This window comes from Suricata suricatta, chromosome 14 (genome assembly GCF_006229205.1).
Source record: "Suricata suricatta isolate VVHF042 chromosome 14, meerkat_22Aug2017_6uvM2_HiC, whole genome shotgun sequence".
Lineage (NCBI taxonomy): Eukaryota > Metazoa > Chordata > Mammalia > Carnivora > Herpestidae > Suricata > Suricata suricatta.
This window is the reverse complement of record NC_043713.1, coordinates 58,354,743-58,379,297: the sequence shown is the minus strand read 5'-3', so window position 1 is coordinate 58,379,297 and position 24,555 is coordinate 58,354,743. Positions and strand designations below refer to the sequence as shown.

Sequence of the window (24,555 nt, the reverse complement as noted above, 5' to 3'; positions counted from 1 at the left end):
AAACTTCCCAAAACTATTCTTCAGTATTTAATCAGAGCTGCAAAGGTATTTGATGTTTCACTGAAGTGTGGTGTGTGACCCTCTGCTCTGTAGAAATTTAGACAAGCAGATCCCTGTTTCCTTCATCTGCATTTTCCCTGCTCTATAGGTCATACAATGGAGGAAGTATAAGAACTTAAAACATTAGGCAAACATTTCCAAGGAGAGTTTTGAGAAGCCAAATTTCTTATTGCTGATTCTTGTTCTTCAGTTGACACCAGAGCCTGTCGAGACATAGAAAGAGAAAATGCAGATACACATCTACTCTGTTTTTCTTGTAGTTTGGCCTAAGTCACTTCTCATTTTAGAAGGATCACATCTGGTTGCATGCATCAGTCATGATGTGTAAAATGTGTGATAATTATTCTCAGAAAGCTGGTAAAATTTTGACTGAGGTAACAGAAGACTCATTTTTCTCCATCTTCCCATTGGCTTCCCTTTCAAGTCTCCATCTTCCCTCAATCAGACGTCATCTCCCATTTACTCTCCCGCCTGTGGTGCGACTCCTCACGAAGCTGTGCTGCCACGCAGGGTCTGTGGAGCTTCTCAGGCCTGTGTGACGAGAGACGGTGCAGGATAAACCGTGAAAAGGCTGTGTGTCAGCTAATCTAATGTGCAGCAGAAATCATCCAGCCACCTAGGCGGTAGCCACCCATTACTGAAAATCATAATGAATTCCTACTGTTCGTGTGTTCTGTTCACTTAATCTGGGGCAGGCACCTAATCTCTTAGGCAGGTGTTTGGATAGTGAGGGAGACCTTCACTTATCCCATTTTACCTGATATGTTATTTAAATGCAGGTTATGTAAATTAAGCAGGTCCTTGAAATTCTGTATTTCTCTCAAGCTCCCAGGGGACAGACAGCTGCTGGTCCAGCTCAATTAGGAGGGTCTAAACTTCTAGGTTCCTCCCACTTTAAAATGCCAGGGTTCTGACTGTTATTTAGTATTCTGTGTTTTAACTTCCCTAGGACTCTTTTTCTTTTCTCTTTTATGACTACCATATAAGTATCTCCAATCATATTTAAGAATTTATATGAAAGATTGCAATGTAATTATCCCCAACTTACTTTGAAAACAATAGCAGAAACAAACAAAACAACTTCTTAGGGACAACATAAAGCCCTGGGTTACACATGAATCAAAGGACAGTTTATTAAATTTAACCAATTTCCATTATGGATCTCCATCTACTTCAGCAGAGTCCTGTTTGAAAAATTAAATGCTTTTTGCATAGTACATTTTCAGGAAAATGAATCTCATTCCTCCCTAATATGTAAAATAAGCTTAAGATAAAATCACATGATAAAACTTAAGATAAAATTTAAGGTAAACTAAATGAGTAAATAAATATATAAATAAATAGAATTTAAGATAAAGTAGAGAATACAGACTAATAGTGGCAATTTGAAGAAACAAAACAAAGGTCATTTATGGACATTTTCTTGTATTGTTTCTACTTATGGTTAGTGGTGTGTGTGTCCCATGAACTTGGATAGTGGTTATGACTGCAATGTGAGAATTGAGAAGTGTCAGTAAGAAACTTCCATTTCTTCACTCAATAAAAATTGGAATATTTCCTCCTACTTTGTTATCACCATTTCCTGAAAAAGTCAGACTGACCCTCTATCAAATGTTCCTGGCAGTGTACTGGGGTTGTAGTTCAAACATCAACATTAAGATAATTTACCTACAATAGGGACTCCTCATGAGATTTTCTTCCCCTCTCTTGTTCCCCTTTCTTTGAATTATGTAAATTCTCATCTCAGTGAGAAAGCACTGATAGGCTTCATCATCTGGGATTACAGGTAGAACAGGAGTTTTTTTTATTTTTTAAAGTTTATTTATTTTGAGTGAGAAGCAGAGAGAGAAAGTGGGGGAGGGACAGAGAGAGGGAGAAAGAGAATCCCAAGCAGGTTCCACACTGGAAGTGCAGAGCCTGATGCAGGGCTCCAACTCACAAACCATGAGATCATGACCTGAGCCCAAACCAAGAGTCTGACACTTAACCTACTGAGCCACTCATGTGCTCCAATAATGCAAGATCCTAATGGCACTCACCCCTCTACAAAAGTTCTGCAATTGTGTCCTGAATGATCCTTTTCTCTCTCCTTCTCACCTTCCCCATTTTTCTGCAAATCAAAAGAATTCCTCCAACCTGTGTACCTAATACATCCACAAATCCTGAGTTACTCTTTTATTTTCTATTTTGGGGATTCTTGCATTATCTAAAAGCAATATTGTCATTACCCTTTTCTTTCTTAAGGAAATGTCACAGTATGTTGCTCTTAAGCCTGAAAATTTCTTGAAGTTTTCAGTTCAGATTTTTTTTAAAGAATCACTATTTTGCTGAAGTAACTTTGCTTATTAATTTACTAAATTTCAAAGATGTTCTTTTTGGGTAAGTGACCAGTTTAGTAAGCAAGAGAACTTACATATGTAGCAACAGTATTTTTATGTTTTAATTTTTTAAGCTTATTTTTGAGAGAGAGAGAGAGAGAGCGCGAGCATGAACAGGAGAGGGGCAGAGAGAGAGGGAGACACAGAATCTGAAGCAGGTTCCAGAATCTGAGCTGTCAGCACAGAGCCTGACATGGGGCTTGAATTCACCAACTGCGAGATCATGACCTGAACCAAAGTTGTATGCTTAATCAGCTGAGCCACCCAGCACCCCCAAAGATATTCTTGACAGAGTTCCCAATTAGCATGCTTAGTAAACATCTACCATAAATTCCTTCAAGTGGTCCCTCTTTGTCCAGTGTCAATTCATTTCTCATTTTTCAAAATACATTTTTGACAGAAAATAGGATTATCTGTTGCCTTGGGTTTATTATTATTCAGAAACAATACAGATATTACACTCGTGTTAGTTTCCCATAAGATTCAGATTTCGACCATTGGGAAAATAAGAAATGTTCTTGCTTAGTCACATATCACTTTTCCACTTCCGTACATCAAGAAGTTGGGTCCCTCTTTATTTTCACTGACATCACAATGCCTGTGGTTTGCTTACACTGTATTTTCTGAAGATTTCCAAAATCTAAAAGTCATACAGAGTACAGTGAAAGTGTCTGGGTTTACAAAGTACCCTGACAAAACTTGATCTTTATAATAGAAAACCCAGCTTCCCTGAGACCCGGGTGGCTTTGTGGGTGCATGAAGAGCATGGCTGCTTGGCTTCATGATTACAGATGGCTGACTTTGTCTACCAGGTTTTCTCTTTGTTCCTTCTGCATGACTTGAGATACTGTTGGTGGGAGGGCTGTTCAACTTTGTTCTGTGGTGGTTATCGGTTTTATCATATTAATATAACTGTTTTCAGCTCTTGAATGAAAATGGCAAAAAGCAACTAAGGTCACCACAGTTTTCCTTCTATAACATTCTAGAATAACTCTGTAACCTTAACAGCACATCATTTTTCCTCTCCAAATACTAATCAATCTACAGAACCCTATCTTAAGTTGCTGGTCACAGCTGTTTTTCGCAAGGGAGAGTATCAAATGTACAAAACTCTATTCCCAAAGTAAATGAGTAAATGATGTTTTGTTTTTGACTCAAAGTTTATTTGCAAGGGGAGAAAACTACTCCAGTGACACTTAGAAAGACGTCCAGCTTGTGCCTATTATGTATTATACAAAAGAGTCAGTCACTGTCACAGTGGTGGTGGTACATGGGGACTTGGGGGAAATGACGGTCACCCAAAGTATCTCGTGATTGTGATACTAAATGAAATTTGCTCCAACAACATCTGTTTTCCTATTTTATTTCATGATATTGGAAATAGCACAGGTCAACTGAGAATATTGAGGGATATGGGACCAGAAGATTTCATCTGTGCTTCCAGAAAAATATGTATACAGTTCTAAAAGTCAGGAAGCTTGCCGTTGGTCCCTTTTAATTTAAATTATTAAAAAGACAGAGAATAATTTAACTTTCTCCCTTCAGTTTGTTTATCAAGCCTGGATCACGGACCCTAAAACAGCACTCCGACAGAGGCGCAAAGAGAAAAAAAGGTCTGCCAGAGAAGAACAGAAAAGAAGGAGGAAAGGATCTGGGGAGGGTGAGTGTGGAGTGAGCGCAAGGCCCAGTCAGCACTCTCTGTTCCTGTGGCCCAGGGACACCAATGGGAAATATAAAGGACAGAAATGACAGTCTTATATTCTGAGGAATGCACAGAGTTCTACTCGTCCTTCTTTGCTTGTGTCTGACCCTTGGAATAAATAAAAACATGAATTTGAGTTAAGATGCATCTTATAAAATGAGTTGAGAGAGGCAAAACACATCCAAAGAAATCGGAAGGATTCTCACATTCTGAAGGCGTGCACAGAGTTCTACTTGTTCTTTGTTGCTTGTGTCTGAACCTTGGAATAAATAAAAATGTAAATCTAAGTTAAGGCACATTTTATAAAATGAGAAGAGAGAGGAACAAAATAAACTCAAAGAAAGTAGAAAGAAAAACTAATGTTTTAAGCAGATGTTAAAGTACAGAAAAGAAATACAAGACAAGATCTATCATTGAGTGAAAAGCTATTCTTAGAAAAAAATAATAAAATGGGAAACCTTTGGAAGTTTGATTAAGAGGAAAAGTGGGTTTTTACCCACTTAAACAGTATTAGGAGCCAAAAATGGAACATAACTGCCAATGCCATATTCCACATTACATTTGAAAATATATGATAGGAACACATTTCTAGAGAGGGGTGAGAAAACTGCAGGCTACAACTAAGCACCAAAAGTGAAGTGAAAGTGCAAGTGGGGCACTCAGAAAAAATATTTCCATTATGTATATCAGACTAAAGATTAATATTCTGGATATATTAAGGACTTTTAAGAAGTAGTAAAAGAAAAGTTCAACCCAATAGATGAATAGATGTGAAAAACAATTTGTAGATCAGGAAACAGAAATAGCCAAGAGGAGCTCAGCTTCACTTCTAATAGAACTACAACCCATATTTTGACAGAATGATGTTGTTGTGATGTTGTTGTTGTTGTTTTACCTATTATATTGGGGGAAACCCAAACATTTGTAAATTTGTTAATATCAACGTTTAGAGGTAGTGGGAAGATAAGTGTTTGTATGAGTTACAACCCATAAAACACTATGAGTGACGTAGTAATGTAGTGCATCTACTTTGAAGAGCAATGTGTTGACATCCATAAAATTGTTAAATATACATCTCCTACTATTGATCGATCCCTCTTCTAGACGTGTGGCTCAACCTGGAGCAATATTTGCACATGGACCCATGTCTAAGAATATTTATTAAACATATTTTGTTAATAACAAAATCTTGGAAGCATTCTCAATGCCTACACAAAGAAGAATCAAGTAAATTATGTTACTAATTATTATAAAATTCTATTCAGTAGTTTAAAAAATCAGATGGATTACAGCTAATCCTAGAACAATGTGGGGCTTAGGGCAATGATCCTCACACAGTCAAAAATCTTGTATAACTTTTAATTTCCCTAAAACTTAACTACTAATAACCTACTATTGACCAGAAGCCTTACTGATAATATAAACAGTCGATTAACACACGTTTTGTTATATATATGTTATATACTATATCCTAACAATAAAATAAGCTAGAGAAAGGTGAATGTTATTAAAAAAATCATAAGGAAGACAAAATATATTTTCAGATCTTTACTGTATTTATTTTTATAAATGTATAAGTGGACCTATACAGTTCAAACTTGTGTTGTTCGAGGGTCAACTGTATTTTGAACTTCAATGAACGTTAAATGAAAAGTATTATGTTGCCAATGGCAGGCACATTATGAAACCATTTATGAAACAACAGAAACCAATGTTCCTCAAGGCAGTATTTTGCATTTTTAATGCGTGCATATAACAGTGTATAAATGCAAGAAAAAAGATCAGGAAGAATACTTATCAGTTAGTAACAGTGGTTACTTCTGGGGGAGGAGTGTAGAGTGGAGTGGAGATTAAGTGATACGATTATAAGGAACTTCATGCATATCTGTTATATTTTGATTTGTTACAAAGAAAATGTACATAGTTTTTTTGTGAAATTAAAAATGTGTTCAAAAATCAAAGAAAAGGAAGCATAATTACTAATGGAACTCTAACTGCAAAATCTGTCTCCTTTTTGACCATTCTGCTCCCTGCTATCTCCTGGTAGCTTTAATTTTATTTTACTTTATTGGTTTGAAAGACAAAATGCAGACACAGCCAATGGAAGAAGTGAGCAGTCCAGAAGTAGATGCATAATCCCCCTTAGAGACCCACCTCTATGGGCGCCAAAGCCTCATAACATGTCGTGTGCTAGCCCTTACTTGTGTGTGTGTGTAAATGTGTGCAGGCACCATTTTCTTTGTTTATTTTCTAAAATGAATTTGTGCAATACAAATCACTCTGGTAGTCATTAGCAATGTATCATAAACATTTCTCATATTAAGTATTTATAAAACTATATCCTCCGTTTTTAATGGCTGCAAAATACTCTAAATATGGATATGCATAATTTATTCAACTATTCCATCACTAATGGACATTAGGTTTGCTTTCAAATTTTTCATAATGATTAATGCTATCATAGATTTCCTTGCACAGAAACTCATAGAGTCATACATACATGTGTATGTATGTGTGTGTGTTTAAATGCATAGTGTAAAGACACAAAGAACATAGACTTTCCACAGAAAGTGGAAATCCTTATCAAAAGTGGGATTTCTGAGTTAGGGGGTGTGACTTTTTTTACTTTAACCCATATTTTCCCAAAAGCTTATTCTCCTACATGTAAGGGTTAGGAGTGTCCATTTTCCTTTATCCTTACCCTACAGGGTGTTATTACTTTTTTTTTTTTATTGTTGGTCTTTCTTAGGATGACAAATGGCTTTTGTTTTCATTTGAGCTTTCCTAACTAATAAGACTGAACATTTTTTAATTTCATATTTTCATGGTATTTTGTACTTCACCAATCTAAGATTTAAACATTTTTATCATTTTCCATAATATCATTCTACTAGGTTGTTTGTCCTTATTAATTTAGGGACTATTTATATGTTAAGGATAGTATCCTTTTTTCATGTGTTACAAGTATTTCTCCCCATCCAGTTTTTAATCTTTTGATTTAGTTTGTGGTATATATTATCTAAACAATTTTTAATTTTTTTCTGAGGTCTCAATGTCTCTCTGTAGTTTCAAGGTTTCCATGTTGCTTAAGGAAATCTTTCCCCCAGATATAATGCAGATCTTCTCCCTGATTTCCTCCCAATTTTATTTTCATGTTGAATTTTTATTCTATGAAGTAGAGATCTACCTTGTTTATTTTTCCGTAGATAGGCAATTACACTCTAGCCCTGCTTACTAAATAATTCTCCCTTTTCCTAGTGAATTTAAATGCCACTTTTGTCAATACAAAACTCCCATTTATTCTTTGGTATGTTTCTGGACTCTGGACTTGGATCCTACTGTCTAGCTGTGGGCCAGTGTCCTCTGTTTTTGAGTTCAGTAGCTATAGAGGTTTTAATATTTAGTGTTGCAAGTTCCCCTAACTACCCCATTTATTTTTCCCAACTTGTATTTGCTATTTTCAGACCTTTGTTCTTACAAAATTCATTGACTAGCTCTAAAAATGTGTCTTTTAGTCATCTTATAAATATCTCATCCCTCTGTGTCATGGCGACTATATTATGTGCAGATTGAAGACAACAATAATTAAAAGATACTGGGTCTGAAATTGATGTATTTATTTCTTTAATAAATATCTACTTAGCCCCTTCTTCTTTAGTAGAAGGGCTCATCTCTTCCAGACTACTTTCAGACAGATGAAGCACCTAGATTCTGCCCTTCTGAAGTGACAGGTGCAGCTGTAAGTGCTTTCTATGCAGTAACTCATTTGATCCTTTCAACAGTCCAAGGCATTTTATTCTCCCTGTCCCACAGATGAGGAAATGAGGTACCAGAGAGGGAAGGAACTGGGCTCAGGTCACACAGCCATCCAGATAGGTCTGGAATTCATGCAGGCATCCTGGTGCCAGACCCTCTAGCTTGACAAATGGGGAACACAAGTATAGGAGGGAATCCCTAATGATGTAGAAATGCAGAGTTTCATTTAACAAAAAATAAACATGGATAAAATAGTGTGGGACCAGAAGGAGAAAAGAGGACTTACAGCCAGGAGTGTTAAGGAATGCAGTACTTCATGAAAAACTATTTTAGTAGACCCTGACATTCCACCAGAAGAAATAGAGCAGGTCAGCTTAGTTGGTAAAGACTAGATGTGAAATAATAATGGAAAACAGCACAGTGGAAAGTAAGTTTGAAAAGATTAATAGATGTTAGATTGTGAATGGTTTTAGTACTATTAGTTAAAATCCATTGGGGCCCAGTGAAAGTTGGAATTTTTGTTAATTTTTTTAATGTTTATTTATTTTTGAGAGACAGAGAGAGACCAAGTATCAGCGGGGGAGAAGCAGAGAGTTAGGGAGACACAGAATCTGAAGCAGGCTCCACGCTCTGAGCTGTCAACACAGAGCCCAGTGCGAACTCATGGACCATGAGATCATTACCTGAGCCAAAGTCAGACGCTTAACTGACTGAGCCACCCAAGTACCCCCAAAATTGGATTTTTTCAGTGTAAACAACAAATAAGTTTTAGCTTAAATATAATGTGGACATATTGTAAGGGACTTACACTAAAAAAAGAAAAATTTTTTTCTTAACTTCAGATTTAACTAGGTGTCTCATATTTCCATTTGCTAGATCTGACATAAAAGAAATAAAATAAAACCCTGTAATGTCGTTTTATCGGGCGACACACTAAAATATGTAACCTTACCCACAGGTGTTCAAAATTAAAATGTCATGGTACGGCTCAGGAGTCAGCACACTATTGCTGTAATGTAATGGGACAGATAGGAAGTAAATGATTTAAGTTTTGCAGGTCATAAGTCTCTGTGGTGACGTGTGTCTGCCAGAGTCCGGGAGAAGTAGCCACAGACAATATGTAAACATATGGGTGTGGCCCTGTTCACTAAAATCTGGATCTCAGATCATTGTCACATGCCAAAATAATTGTTCTTTTTAGTTTTTTTTCAACTACTGAAAGTAGAAAACTGTCCTGAACCCATAGGCCATTCGACAGCAGGAAGCTGACAGGGTTTATCCAGTGGGTTATAGTTTACTCATTTCCAGTTGTACCTGATTCTTATTCGGAGTGGAGTAAAGGGAATCAGAGAACTATGAATTCTTACAACTTTTCCCCCGAGAACTCTTAAATTAGGTACAATGTTCTAGATTTAATTACAAAATTCCTTTTAGCCCAGAAGGGTAGTGTTGATATTTAATTTACCCTAAAACGTTCTAACTCACGTTTATGCAATGCACTTGGCAGGTCCTGTGGAGTGGGAAGCCCGAGAGAATGAACCGATCAAGAAGAAATCTGATGGACCAGGTAACAAAATAACGACAAGTAGGAGATGGGGGAAATTTGAAAATGTTGCTTTCCAAGAAGGTATGTCATGGAAAGCTACCTAAAAATAATTAATCAAATACTGTTTCTAGACTATGATTAAATAATCAGTGTCTCTTAAAATCTCATCTCTAATGAAATTTCAAAGTGACTCCTACAAGTAGATCTGACCTTTATGCTGTTGGATTAAATGTTAGATTGGATTCAGTTTTTGTAAATTATTTTATCCAACTACCTATGAAAGGAGATTTTGGGGAGCATATTATAAATGTCCCATAGAAGCCATCAAAACAAAAGCACAAAGGATACTGGCAATTAATTTTAAAGAAATTAGAAGGCATTAAATGAGAGGTAAGTACAGTTGGGGAAATGAGAGGTACTCTGGAAACTTAGGCCAAAGGCCTCACTTGATGAAGGGAAAACCAAATCTCAGTGAGTTTGCTCAGGACTCTACCAGCTACTACGTGGCAGAGTCTGGGACAGAATCTGTGTTTTCTAATACCTAGCTCAGTCATGGTGTCATCCAGGCTTCATTTCAGATGTGACTGGGAAGGAAGATTTTTCCATGAAGGAAAAAAAAGCAAAACAAAATCTTCCAAATGAAATGAACTCAAATGCCTCTCCAGTTCCATAAACATGCCATTTCCTCTGTTTTGCAGGGTTCAAACTCCTGCATATATTACTTATCTGCAGGCAAGATTTTTAGGGGTTCTTATTCTTCTCACAGATATTGCCAAGGATGCCATTTACTGACCCAAAATGAGACTTCCCAAAGGCTGTCTAACACCATCCATGGCACAGTTACTTTACCCTGAACCCCCATTTCCAGATCATTTCACACATACATAAGTGGAGCCAGATAATTCTATTATTGCTGCAAAGCTTCATAGAGTAATAGTAGCTAACACTTTAGATCACATATCTTTGCCAGGTGCTTTTCCAAGAGCTTTAAGGCATGTTAACTGTTTACTTCGAAAAAAACCTCTCTCCCATTTAAGAGATAAGCAACTGAGGCAGAGAAAGATTAGTTAACTTTGCCAAGTCTTTCCTGAAGCCAACATTGCACTGTCTGGTAACTAACTAGAATTTAAATAAAAATTTGTAAAGGAAGGAAGCAGGGAGGGAGGGAGAGAGAGGAAGAAAAGAAAAGAAAAGAAATGGAAAGGAAAGGAAAGGAAAGAAATGGACAAAGAGAAGAAAGAAAGGAAAGAAAGAAGGGAAGGAGGAGGGAAGAAAGAAAAGAAAGGAGAGGAGAGGAAGGAAAGGAAGGGAAGAAAGAAGAAAAGAAAGAAAGAAAGAAAGAAAGAAAGAAAGAAAGAAAGAAAGAAAGAAAGAAAGAAAGAAAGAAAAGAAAGAAAGAAAGGAAGGAAGGAAGGAAGGAAGGAAGGAAGGAAGGAAGGAAGAAAGAAAGGAAAGAAAGAAAGAAAGAAAGAAAGAAAGAAAGAAAGAAAGAAAGAAAGAAAGAAAGAAAAAAGAAAGAAGAAACTTTGCCAAGTCTACACAACCACCAAGGGCTAGTGTTAGGGTTTGAACACAGATGGTCTAAATCCAGAGTGTGTGCTCTTAACCACCATGCTTTACTGCCCCTATGGCTAAAAAATAAATAAAACTTATAAATGCAATGTCACATGTTAGTTTGTGATCACCAAGTTAATAAAGTGTGCTATTCGTGTCTCCAACACAGCAATTTTAGTTTTACCATCAAGACCAGCCTTAGAAAAACTGAAATAATCCTATGTATCACCACCACCTCTCAGGCAATAATTGTGAATATGAGAAGAAAATAAACTTAATAGCTGTAACCTCCAAGTCCCTCAGCCTCCTGAGCTTGACTCTCTTTTTGTGTCTACACAAAGCATCGGGAGATTCTATCCAAAGCACTGTGGGAAATACATACCTTGCTCAAGATTAAAGCCAAAACAGGGGTGGGGGGAGCAGAGGAAAGGCAAGAACAATATGGATGTCCCTGACTGCCTCTGGCTCAGAATTGCTCTTTTGTGGTATCTGCAGGACCTCACTCGATTCAGCTTCATGTAGCTGCTGGTCCCTCCCATGCTTCTTTGCTCAACAGAGGATACTCTCATTTCCTTACTTCCTCAAGTACACCTCTTGAAAGACTGTTAGGTCTGGTAGCATTTTACCAAGGCTTTGGGGGAGTACAGGGTTGGGGCGGGGGCAGCAGAGACAGGAAACAACTTGAAAAGGAAAGCCAGTGATCACTATTCCTGCCTCAGTGGGTCTCTGCCCAGCTGGTGCCTCTGGAGCCTGGCTCATTAGATCATTCCCGCTTTCTTCCCCAGGTACCAGCTGGCAAGTCCAAGATCCCTGTTCCTTCAGTAGGTAGAACTGTTCAACTCTTCTTTGTCTCTGCCTTGCCTGCCTGGACTCTGTCCTGAGGCCATGCCGTTAGCTCAACTTCCCTTTGATGGTTCTCCTTTTCAGAGCAAACCTTTCCCTGGGAGAAATTCTGCCTTCCTCCTAGGCAGCCCAATTCACAAACATTGTTGTTGTTGTTGTTGTTGTTGTTTTCCTATTACAAAGTTAAATGCTGAGTCAGACTGTGGGCTTTAGAAAGAGGGAGGAGTAGTGATGAGTCATGAAAGGGTCATATCTGATTGCACTGGCTGGATTCGAGATTAGGTAACTATACAACCTCCAGGGCCAGATCCCACCTGCTGTTTTTATGTGGCATGTTAGCTAAGGGTGATTTTTATTTTAATTTTTTTGGTTAAAAAATCAAAAGAAGAACCTTGAGATATGAAAATTATGAAATTCAAATTTCATTGTTCGTAAATAAAGTTTTATTGAAAACCCAGCCATGCCCATTCCCAGACAATGCATTCATGGTCTACAGCTGCTTGAACACCACACCAGAACGGATGAGGAGTTGTAACAGAGACAGTATGGCCTACAATCAGATCCTGCCCAATAGAAGGATCCTGCATAAGACCATAGAAGCTAATGCCCTTTTCTGCATGCTCTAGTCATGATTTCAAACTATAATTATAAACTGTAATCATTAATCATGAATTTTCTGCATGCTGTACTCATGATTTAAAACTATAATTGCACACTATAATCATTAATCATGATTTCATTTTACTATGACACTTGAATCTGGTTTTCTTTTTCTTTTTTCCTTTTTTTTTTGGTGGTCAAAGGTTAAGGGATACAAATTTTTTTTCTTGGTGGTGGTAGTGGTGGTGTTTTGTGTTTGTATTAATAAACACTAAGACAATTTGTAATTTATTGTGATGTTCATTAAGTATTCACTTTATTGCAATTGATGTTTGAAGTTGCTATGAGACTAAATTTTTTTAATGCCACATTATAAAAGAATTCACATGGGATCAAAATTTGGTGGGGTAGCTTGAGGGGGTCCTTGTGTGCCAGTTGGAAAACCACTGGCTTATAGGAATGAATGAGTAAAACAGACAGTAAAGATGCTGTCTTTCCTCTTTTATTTTGATTCTGACCTAACCTAAGTTAGTTTGCGGGACCTCCTCAAACTTAATAATAATCAGGGAGCACCTGTTGAATTCCCTGAGGGAACCAGAGAGAGCTGTGTGCTACCCTGAGGTAATGTCACAGACACAGTGTCAGTCTGAACTGAGCTCAACCTGCGGGGCAGCTTTCCCGGACTCCGCACATCACAGCTGCAGATAAGGAAGAGAACCCAGGTGCATCAGGAATCTCCCGGCTGCTGGTTATACAGGATTGAGCCCATGTGCAGAATTCTACAGCCAGCCCATTGCAGTGTAATTAGATAGGAATGAAGAAGAGGATTCAGTAGTATGGATATACTCCTAGTAAATGTAGTGAGCTCTTTACAAAACACCTTGAAGGTGATTTAACTGAGATGTAGCTGCAATGGGAAGCATCAAAGTCTTACTGAATCAATAGAATTATTTCCAATAATTATTACTTAAGAAAAGAAGAAATTTATAGAAAAAGCATGAAAAGAACTGGTTTCCTGGATAGATACAAACTGTTTCTACCCCTGTGTCAACAAGAGAAATCTATTTGAATGCGGTCTCTACTTTTTAGCAAACCAATTATCTGTATATGGACCTATTCTAAGTGATGTTTTGACAATGGGTTAAAAATTCTATCCAAGTTTGGTTTTGATATGGCCATCAAAACCAAGTGCATGTGTAGAAAGACCCACCCATAGCTTCCTATACTACCCATCCTCCATGCCCCCCGTAATGCTGAGGGCCGTGTGCCTCATGCCGTATTGGATAAGCAGGTCTGACGCCAGGTCTACCTTTGGTAAAACATTGCTGTGATATGCGACAGCAAAATGGCTGATGGCATTTTGCTCCTTTGAAATCTTGTTGCTTTTCTTCCTCCTAGACAATATCATCAAGAGGATATTTAATATTTTGAAATTTACCTGGGTCCTGTTTCTGGCAACAGTAGATAGTTTCACAACTTGGCTTAACTCCATTTCAAGGGAGCATATTGATATATCTACAGTTCTGAGGATTGAAAGATGCATGCTGACCAGAGAGATTAAAAAGGTAACACTGTTGGTAAATCCTTTTGCTTCTTCCCACATTGTAAATATTTTAAAAGTCAGCATCCAGAACTTCAAACAGGAGAACACAAATTCTATTGTCTTTCAGACAATCTTTACATAACCCATTTGTTTCTCTGTATATTTCAATCTGTTCCATATTCAGAATTAAAATAATCAGACACTACATGCACATGCACGCATACACACACACACACACACACACACACACAGTCCTGGGACACCGGCCAGTTTATTCATTCTGTTCCCTCCCCTCACCAGTTTGCAGGTGCATAGACTCTGCTGTCTCATGAAGGATTATGTTGTTTAGTCTGGGAAATTTGGTCTGAAACTTCTCATAGGAAAAATTACAATATATGCAGAGCAACAGAATAGAGTAACATATGGTTTATAGAGAGTGTTCAAACCCTGATAGTTTGTTTCTAAAAGTGACTCTCAGCAAAATTACCTACAAATGAGAAGGGATTTGTTTTTTAAAGTTTTTATCTTATTTTTATTGAGATATAGTTGACACATAACACATATTAGCTCCGGGTGTACAACGTAATGATTGGATATTTGTATATATTGCAAAATGATCACAGTTATCTGCTTAATATCCATCACCACACATAGTTCCAATTTTTTTTCTTGTGATGGGAACTATCAAGTTCTAGTTTTTTAGAAACTTTCAATTATGCAGGAAGTCACCGTCCTCTGCATAACATCCCCCGGACTGATGTATTTTATAACCGGAAGTTTGTGCCTTTGACTCCCCTCACCCATAACCAAGAAAGGATTTCTTGTTAGACTCTCCCAGCAATACTAATTCATCAATTCAACGAGCCGACATCAGCCTCCACCTTGACCAGCTGTGTTTTAATCCCTGCCTAAGGAGCACGTGATGGCTGCGAGTTGTCGGTATTGAGAAATGCGCAGGCGGGTAAGCACCGTGGCCATGTCTCCCCTCCGCAGGGCAACGTTCCCACTCGGGAGAGCATCCACATGTACTACCAGAACCACATCATGAACCTTTCCAGAGAGTCTGGACTGGACACCATTGACGACCGGCCTGGCGCAGCTTCAGGTGCACAGACAGCCCACAGGATGGATAGCTTAGATTCGCATGACAGTATCTCCAGGTATTTCACCTTCTAAACAATGGGTTTGCTTTTGACAAAGGTAAAAGAGGTGGGCTTCTCAAATATGAGGAATGAATGTGTGAAATGAAAGTTAATCAAAAACGTACATGGATCCCCACCCTCTTCGGGCTACCTCCCTGTGTGCGACAAAGCAAAAGGAATACCGTCCTCCCCTTGACTGAGCCAGACAAAATCAGGTATCAATAATAGACTATTAGAAATACTGGTATGACTCAGAGGCACAGGCTAGAGACGTCCAAGCTGGAGGCAAGTAAGAATAAGACTTTCCGATCACAAAATGACTGTGTCAAGGGCTGTGTCTTTAATTCCTTTAAAAAAATGCTGCCCCATTGAGTATCTTCTATACTAGAATTTTCTATCATCTGTTGCTATCTTTGATCTTTTCCTTTCAGAATTGTTACTTTGTGATTCATAATAAAAATTCAAGAAGCGATTCTGTCAGCTTCTATCTTCCCATGGACCCTCACCTGCCTCGCATGGGCCAGCACTTCTCACTACATGGGTTACCTCTTGGTGTCCTTCCAACACCCTACAAGGTGTATGTACTCTTACATCCACATTTTCCAGAATATGAATCTCACTTACAGAGAGGTTAAGTAACTTACCCAAAGCCATACAGCTAGGAAGTATTTTAAAGCAGAGCCAGGATCCAAAACCACGTGGTTCTGCTCAGAGCCCAATCTCTCAATCTCCATGGTACGCCACCTCTCATGGCCTCACTCTGCACTCCCGGCCAACTTTGAGAACTGACCTTTCTCACTGCCTATCCCAGTAGAGACTCCCCATTCTGGGCCTCGGGGTTCCAGACAGCTGCTGTCGATGGCACAGAGCTAGCTTCTGAGTGAGAGCCGAAGTCCGGACATGATGAGGATGATTAGCTAGACTGGACGAATCACACCTTGCAATCATCTTCATGGGTAAAGAACATTATCACTGAGGACATTTGTTGCCTTCGTTAAACATGTTTAAAAGCACCTATTCCGTGCCAGGCCCCTGGGTTGGGGTTCCCGCCGTGGTGAGGGCCCCAGACACGCCCCACGTCCCTGCTGACTTAGAAGCTCTTAGAAAACCCTCAGTCCCACTTCATACGCTGCGCAAGGCACCAGAGGCTTGGTAAGAACTCTGTCCTCCGCAAATACTGACATGTTAACAATGACAGAGAGGAGGGACTGAGACTATTTCATCGATACCACATCCAAAATAGATAATGTTAAGGGGAAATTGCAACTTGAATGGGGAAAGGTGGGTAAAAAATGTTTTACCTTGAAGAGCTATGTTTAACTCTTGGTGAACTGCTGTATCGGAGCTTCTCCAATCATACCTATTCCTTTGCTACCCAATAACTACCTATTAATGCAATCTATATTTATTGGGATGGAAAGATATTCATTGCATTGAGTAAAAAGTCAGGTTTTAAAATACAATGTATGCTAAAACTTCAGTTTTGTTAAAAAAAATATGTATTTATGCATATATTGATTTAAATGTGAAATCTGTACAGATAAAATTCTGCTTGGATATATCCCTTCCTGTCCACCAAGTAGGTATTGATTATTTTAAAGTCCTGACGGATAATAAAAGCCATTATATTTTCCCTTTACTTTGGGAATAATCTTTGCTCATTTGTCAGTTCCAAAGAAACAGAAATTGCAGCTACTGTAGATTTTTGTGAGAAGAGATACTCAGGACAGAAACTCTAAAGAGTTTCAAGGTCAAGGGGCACCTGAGTGGCTTAGTTGGTTGAGCCTCTGACTTTGGCTCAGATCATGATCTCATGGCTTGTGAGTCCGAGCTTCTCATCGGGCTCTGTGCTGACAGCTCAGAGCCAAGAGCCAGCTTGGGATTCTGTGTCCCTCTCTCACTCTACCCTCCCCACCTTGTGCACTCTCTCTCTCATTCTCAAGAATAAATAAACATTAAAATTTTTTTTTTTACTTTAAGGGGCGCCTGGGTGGCTCAGTCAGTTAAGCATCCGGCTTCGGCTCAGGTCATGATCTCACAGTTCAAGCCCCACATTGGGCTCTGTGCTGACAGCTAGCTCAGAGCCTGGAGCCTGCTTCAGAATCTATATGTGCCTCTCTCTCTGACCCTCCCCTGTTCGTACTGTCTCTCTCTGTCTCTCAAAATTAATTAAAAACATTAAAAAAATAAAAAAAATTTTTAAAGGAATTTCAAGGTCAAAATATTTATTTGCTAATTGAGATCCTTTTAAAAATGCTTTTAATTTCAGAAAAAAATATTTGTTAGAACAGTGGGCATGCTAATAAAATTTTCTCATTCTCTTTCCACCCATACACATATTTCTCAATCAGTAATTTCTGAAACCATTAGTAATAGCAATTACAACATAAAAATTTAGTTTTCATGTCCTTTGATTGACAAGTGCTGACAGCGCCCCCTTGTGTGTCTTCCCGAAAGTGCCCCACAATCAGCATTTTTGAAAGCAGAGCTTCATTCTCTTTGGACGGACTCCACTGAGACAAAAAATCATTATGGTTTATATTTTATTTTAATTTTCTGAAAATTGTAATAACTGGCCTATTTGGAAGCTGCAAATTTTCTTAAATTTGTTCTTGTTGTAACAGTTTTCTATCTATAAATCAGTAATATAAACAATTATTTTCTCTTTGATTCACTTTGGTAAGAAAACGGAAAATCCATTTTTTTCTACCTTCCACCCAGGCTCTTACATATCCCACATTACTTGTGGTAGCTATTCCCATAATAATAAATAGACTGCATGAGCACGTGTACAAAAGTGTACGAATGTGTCAGCAGCGGGGCAGGGTGAGACAAGATCTGTTTGAAGGTAGTGAATATTCAAGATGCTGACAGGTGCTGCTTCCTAGTGGCAGGGGAGAGTGAAGGCCCCCGGGGGATCACACAGCTTCCAGATCCACCCACTCTGTAACCTGTTCATGACTAAACAACAAGAGGAGGAGAATGGTAGGATGTACATTTCCAGAATATGTCTTGGGTAGTTAGTGAGTTACTGCACACCGTGTACAAATGCCCTGCTGCACTCAGCTTTGGGAAGTGCCGCTCACTGGGTCTGACACGAACTGGTTTCCCTTATCTACATTCCAGAACAAAAGTCTTCAGTCAGCTCTGGTTAACTTAACAGAAAGTCATGTTCATATTCAACTGGGATGATTTCCTCCCACAGAGCAGAGAATACACTTACATAAACACAGAGTATATAATGTGGTTATTGCATATTTATTTGCATCTGTTCTTCAAAAAGAAACGTTTTTCAAGTGGCATCTCCTAACCTCTTCCCTTGCCTTGTTTCATAATACAGAGGGCATGGTTGTTGCCGTTGCTTTGTTACCTGGATCCCTAAGCTTGGCAAGTAGAAAAGAGAATGGATGGAGTAACCTTCCCTCATTAATTCGCAGTGGCACTAATAGTAATTGGTAACATTATTTTTCAGGAACCTCTTTTGAAAGCTATGTACTATTTCCCAAAGGGGAAAAGTACCCATAAATATAAATTCTTTCCACAAATTTTCAATGGTTTTACAGGCCTTCTGACCTGGCTTGAAAATAGCTGCTCAGAATCCAAACTGTGGATCAAACAAATCAAGAGAGTGGATTGAAACCAAGTCATCTGGGCGCCCGGGTGGCTCAGTCAGTTAAGCTTTCGGCTTCAGCTCAGGTCATGATCTTGTGATTTGTGGGTTCGAGCCCCACATTGGGCTCTGTGCTGACAGCTCAGAGCCTGGAGCCTGCTTTGGATTCCTTGATTCCCTAACTCTCTGCCCTACCCTCACTTGCACTGTCTCTATCTCTCAAAAATCAATAAATGTTTAAAAAATTTAAAAAAAAGAAAACAAATTATCCATAAAATAAACGTATCTTATTCCTATATTAGTAACTTTTAGCTGCATAATAATTGAAAACATACCCAATTGAGAAATTAACTTAATATTATAAATCACAACATAAGAGGCATAAAAATAGAAAGAAGATTGATTAAAGTAAAATCAAGTAACTACCTTTAAATCGCACCAAGATTACAAATGTAAAGCCTTACCCATGATTAAAAACCGTGAGGTAGGAGTTATTTAAATCCATTGATTGCTTTTTAACAAAGGCTGTCAAAATATCCCCCAAATTTAAAAATGATCAATCAGTCAATAAATTTACTAAAGGAAAACTAGTACCTCTAAAATTAGTTCCTGGGGTGTCTGGGTGGCTCTGTCACTTAAGCGTCTGTCTCTTGATTTTGGCTCAGGTCATGATGCCAGGGTTGGGGGATCCAGCCCTGTGTTGGGATCCACGCTCAGGATGGATCCTGCTTAAGATTCTTTCTCTCTCTCTCTCTCTCTCTCTCTCTCTCTCTCTCTCTCTTTCTCTCCCCCACCCCCCCATCCGTCTCCCCACTGGCTCTCTCTCTCTCTAAAATTAAAAAAAATGAACTAAAATTAGTCCCTAATGTATTTTTTACTTTTTATTTCAACCTAAAGAAAGGAGAGGTGAATAGCGTTGATTATGTTGTTAATAAATGAGTTATCATACCTGCCCTTTTCTTAGTAGCTGACTCCTCTTCTAGTTTTTTGCTTTAGGAACTATCCAAACTGCAGACAAATTTTGTCTACACTAAAGTCTGCTGAAACCATGCTGCTTGCTAGAAAGGTAGGAATCTTCCCTAGAAGGGACTCTGAGTGGACGGTCACTCTGAGCCTTTTAGGGGTTTGCAGGCAAAAATATTCTGTGTGCCCTGTGTCCTTAGGCAGGGTCTAGCGTCATCCCCCTGTGGGGCTCCACATGGCCCCGGCCCCTGTGCAGAGGACCCAGCCTGGATGGAGCTGTCACACCTGCCACATTCCTGCTCTGGTTTCCATGTCACCCGTTTTCACCTTTGGGTGTACTGCAGACGGAACTGAGATGAAAACCTGACAAATGACTTTGTATTCCCTTGACTTACTGCAAAAGTTACGATTTCCTTCAAAGCCAGCTATAAAATGGCACTTATTTTAATGGTGGTTTCATGAAATCGGTTATCGCCCACCTTCCCAGAAAATAAATTGCTGCAAGAAACATTAGATGACATTGATACCAACGGAGTGGTAATCACTTGAAACATGTCACCTAAAAGGTTGCTGTGTGTGCCAGGTTGGTTCAGACATGAGCTGATCAGTGAGGTGACAGCGACTGTCCCTTTAGGCTTTGTCATCTGGGCCTGTTATCAGAAAGCGTTTAATCATCCCTTTCACTTTTAAAACAGCCCTGGATTGGACAGCAGATTGGCCACACTCCCCGTAAACCAGACTGATTGGGGTGGTGTGGGGCCTGAGGGTCAGCTGCTGTGACGGTGGACCCAGGAATTAACAACATGAGTCAGACTTCGGGATTAGAATAGTGGTTCCCACACAGGAAATCTGGGCAGAGCCACAGGAGAAGGCACACAGAATATTTTTGCCTGCAAACCCCTAAAAGTCTGTAAAGGTCCAACCCGAAAACCATAAAATTAAATACAGAAGTTCAAAGATCCATTTCCCTCATCTTATAAATGAGAGAGAACAAGTTAAATGTTATCAATTCTATAAACTCAAAGTCAAAAATTTTTACTAAACAACTTTATCAAATAAGCAATAATATCTGTAGTTATTTTCATCATAATGAAACCTCTTCTGATCCTTTAAAAAAAAAAGAGAGAGAGAGAGAGAGACCTCAGAAAGGAGAATGAATTTCTCTAAACCCCCATAGCCAGTTCATGTCAGTGTGGGGACTTGAACCCAACCCTCCCTGCACTTGGCCAGTGCATTTCTACTTGATCTTGTCCTCATCTCATTGTGTGAAGGATTTGGTGATATCTAGAGGAGTTAGGGCCTTAAAAAAAAAAATCAGTCCCTATGGCCTTATTAGAGACCATTTGGTTGCCTCCCTACTCACCTCTGTCACTGCCCTGTGTCTTGACCACACTGTACACCATGTTCCATGGACCACAAGATGGCTGCACAGAGCACCCATGAACTTGTGCTACAGCTCTTGGACCTGAAAAGCCCTTTAACTGGTTCTGAGAATGAGCAACTCAAATGTCCCTACTCCCTGAGCCCTACACACTGTCATTTTCTGAGTCATTTCCATTGCTGCCTCACAGTGGCTGACTGAGCACATCTGGCTGTGCAGGCTGGGCACACAGTAGGCCTCAGTTGCTCACATAATGATGATGTTCACCAAGGGATCAGCCGTCCTGTGTCACAAAGTCCCATCCCCTTGGGTCAGCCCAGTCATTAGTGCTCAGATTGGAAGATTCTTAATTCTGGCAGTCTCCTGCATAGGTCCTTCGGCGTGCCTGTCCCCCTTTGGGTTAAGCTGTATGTCAGCACTGAAATTCTGTCCATGTCATAACTATCTGCTTCTTCTCCCTCAGCTGCTCCTGCAGTCCTCAGGTCTGAACCAGTGTTGCTCCATGGGGTAACAAGAAATTAGGATTTTAGCCCATAGGTCCTCACTCTAATTAAACATCTGCCAGGACCTAAAACATGATTGAGAAGAAAAAATTCATTAGGCAAAATGAGAAGTTAACAGACAAAATGACCTGCCATTGCTAGACTTTCTCTGTTGTTTTCATTGTACCATTTTCTTTCTTTTTTTCTTTCTTTTTATTTTCTGATGTTGGTTTATATCTGGTTGCATATCAAACCAGCATCTCTTCCACACGCAAGGCATCTAGTTTGGCTTAACTGAATACCACTCAGAAAACGGGGTGGATAATTCAGTTTGTCGTGGTCATTTCTGAGCCTCCCTCTCTCATCTTGGAGACTGTTATGATTTTTTTAATGAAATGTTCTGTATAAATATTACACAAGCAGGTATTTCTGCTTAAGCCATTTGGTTACCAAATGCTCTCAATGAACTCAGGATTGGGAACTCCAAATAAAACATATCTTCTCTAATTAAAAAGAAAAAACACTCAGCTACAAAGTTATGAAGTATAATTCTGCTCTACGAAAGAAATATTGGGACTTACAATTATTCTGTTTCCCTGTCCCACCAGAGAGTGGCATTTCATGATTTATCACCAGCTAGTATATTTTTATTAAACCTAGTACTGCTGTGTTTTCTTGTCTGGCCAAACAGGTCCCTCCTTCCCACCCTGAGCCCCGCTGCGGTGCTCGCTGTCAGTAGTGTTGGTGTCGTGTGTGGTTTGCTGCATGGCCGTGTGTTGGTCAGTTGATCCGTGTGTGAACTGATGTACCACTGGTGTTTTAACACTGTGTCTCTGTACCTGTTTGCGCTGCTAGCTGCTACACTGAAGCAACCATGCTGTTCTCAAGGCAGTCTACCCTTGATGATTTAGATGGACCAGAAACTGTTCCTAAAACAAGTGAGCGTGCCCGACCTAGGCTCCGTAAAGTGTTCAGCATGGATATGTCCTCCTCATCAGCTGACAGTGGCAGTTTAGCATCAAGGTGCTTAACTCGTGCATGCTTTTCTTCCCATCATGTTATCACTTTTCCCCCTTCGTGTTATTGCAAATATAAGTTCTTATGATGTACATTTGTTTTTGTTTTTTTTTATTTTTATTTTAAGAATTTGCATGACTAACCAAAAGCATAACTGCCGCTCATTCTGGGACATAACTGGTCATTCCCAGGACAGCATTCTCTTAAACTAACCGCTTTTTGCTTTTTGTCTGTTAGGAGTTTCTTAAAAGTCCTTAGTATAAACATTGTCCTCCATTTTGTAAGTATTTTCCACTTCCAAGGAGTAAAGAAATAAGCATGCTCTCTCCTTGATTGAATGGGTCAGGAAAGAGAAGAGACTTTTCCTCAAAATTTCATCAAAAGTGATGTGCAATAGTAAAAAAAAAATTTTTAATCTGCCACATGGAGTTGTTTTTAGTGGATAAGACTAAATCTGTAAAAGTTAGAATATATTTTACCATCGGCTTTTGAAAAGAATATTACTCTGCAGTAGAATATATGGCCTTTGCAAACTGTAACTTATTGCTTTGAGCTTGAGTTTTCTCGTTAAGTTCTACCATAAGACAATACTCATTTAGAAATGAAATGATTTGCATACAGTTCCAATGCTCTTTTTGGAATTGCCTTTTCGAATGGTCCACAGGGCCACAGAAACTTCAGCTCCATTGTGCTTCTCCTGACACCAGAAAAGTAACCCGATCCAAAACAAATTTCCGTTTTGACCATGCAGAGTGGTAAATCAGAGGGGTGTTAAGTTATTTTTGTTGGCACCTGTGTATCTTAATATAGTGCTGCAGTACGCTGGAGCCTGGCACCGATGGCAATGCCTTGGTCGTTTGAGATGCCCTCTGGCAGGCTCATGCTCTTCCTTTGCACTTGGTTGAGTCCTGAAGGTACCAGGACTCCTTGACTCCCTTCAGGGCCAGACCTGATCCAAAACCATAAAGAACATGCTTGCAATTGGTTTGAGTCCAACTGGAAGTTAGATTGATATGGAGTTGGCTCCACTGCTCTGAAAGTTACCTGGGGTGATCAATTTCATGGCCTTCCTAGGAGGTAAGTCCTAGAAAAATATCCAGTTTGCTTTGGCATTCCAAGAGCTTTCTATGCAATGTCCGTACTGAAGGCCAAGGTCCTGGGAACATAAACACACTAGTGGGCACCAAGGGCTCACACAAATGTTCTTCAGTCTCCAGATGCCATGAATGGCTCTGCCAAGCCCTTTTCATCTGTCCATCCATCCATCCATCCATCCACCCACTCACTTACTGACATATCTACTAGTGTCTATGGCAAGAAAGGTGGTACAACCTGTGTACTTAAGTGTCTCTGTGTTTATGGACCCGAGCTCCTCACTATATGCCATTCAGATAACAGTACAATTTCAGAATCTAACATAGTATGGTCCTCTGTCCACCAGATTCCACAGCTCCAGAACGTTTTTGCCCTTCTTCCCTTCAGAGGCTGGGGTAACAATAAAGCAAGCAGGCCATGAATTTCACTGGTGTGGCTGCTGTTTTCATTTCCAAAGCCTCTTACACAGACCTGGCAGGGAAAGTTAGGAGATAAAGGACTAGAGAAAGAGAGGTACAAGAGAGATGGCCAGGTTGCCAAAACTAGAGAGTGAAGATAAGTAAGGAAGCTTAGGGAGAATGAATACTCCACAGGGAGCAAGGAGAAAAAAATAAGTTGCAGTCATTGGGAAGAGAGAGAGCAGAGGTACCTCCTGGGCGAGCAGCCTGCAGCCAAGGGTTTGCAGCAGTGGGGTGGACAAAATGGCAGGCCTTCCTGTGTGCAACACAAAGAACCCAGTGGGCGATGTTTGGGAACCAGAGAGATGGCAAGTAAGAAATGGGAAAGGATGGAAAAATAGGGAAGGGAAACAGATATCTAAGAAATAAGCCATTTTTCCATAAAGCATGCAGTTGTTTAATTTAGCCAATATTTTATCATTCCT

General features: G+C 39.4%; 1 protein-coding gene across 1 annotated transcript in view; it reads left to right on the top strand.

Annotated features, from left to right (window-relative positions):
• Positions 1-24,555, top strand: part of PIEZO2 (piezo type mechanosensitive ion channel component 2) — a 444,879-nt gene that overhangs the window by 385,043 nt on the left and 35,281 nt on the right. Inside the window, exons 36-39 of the mRNA XM_029922540.1 lie at positions 3,984-4,098; positions 9,404-9,463; positions 13,838-14,004; positions 14,976-15,142. Of these exons, the coding sequence (XP_029778400.1) occupies positions 3,984-4,098; positions 9,404-9,463; positions 13,838-14,004; positions 14,976-15,142 (509 nt within the window). The remainder of the gene's footprint in view (positions 1-3,983; positions 4,099-9,403; positions 9,464-13,837; positions 14,005-14,975; positions 15,143-24,555) is intronic.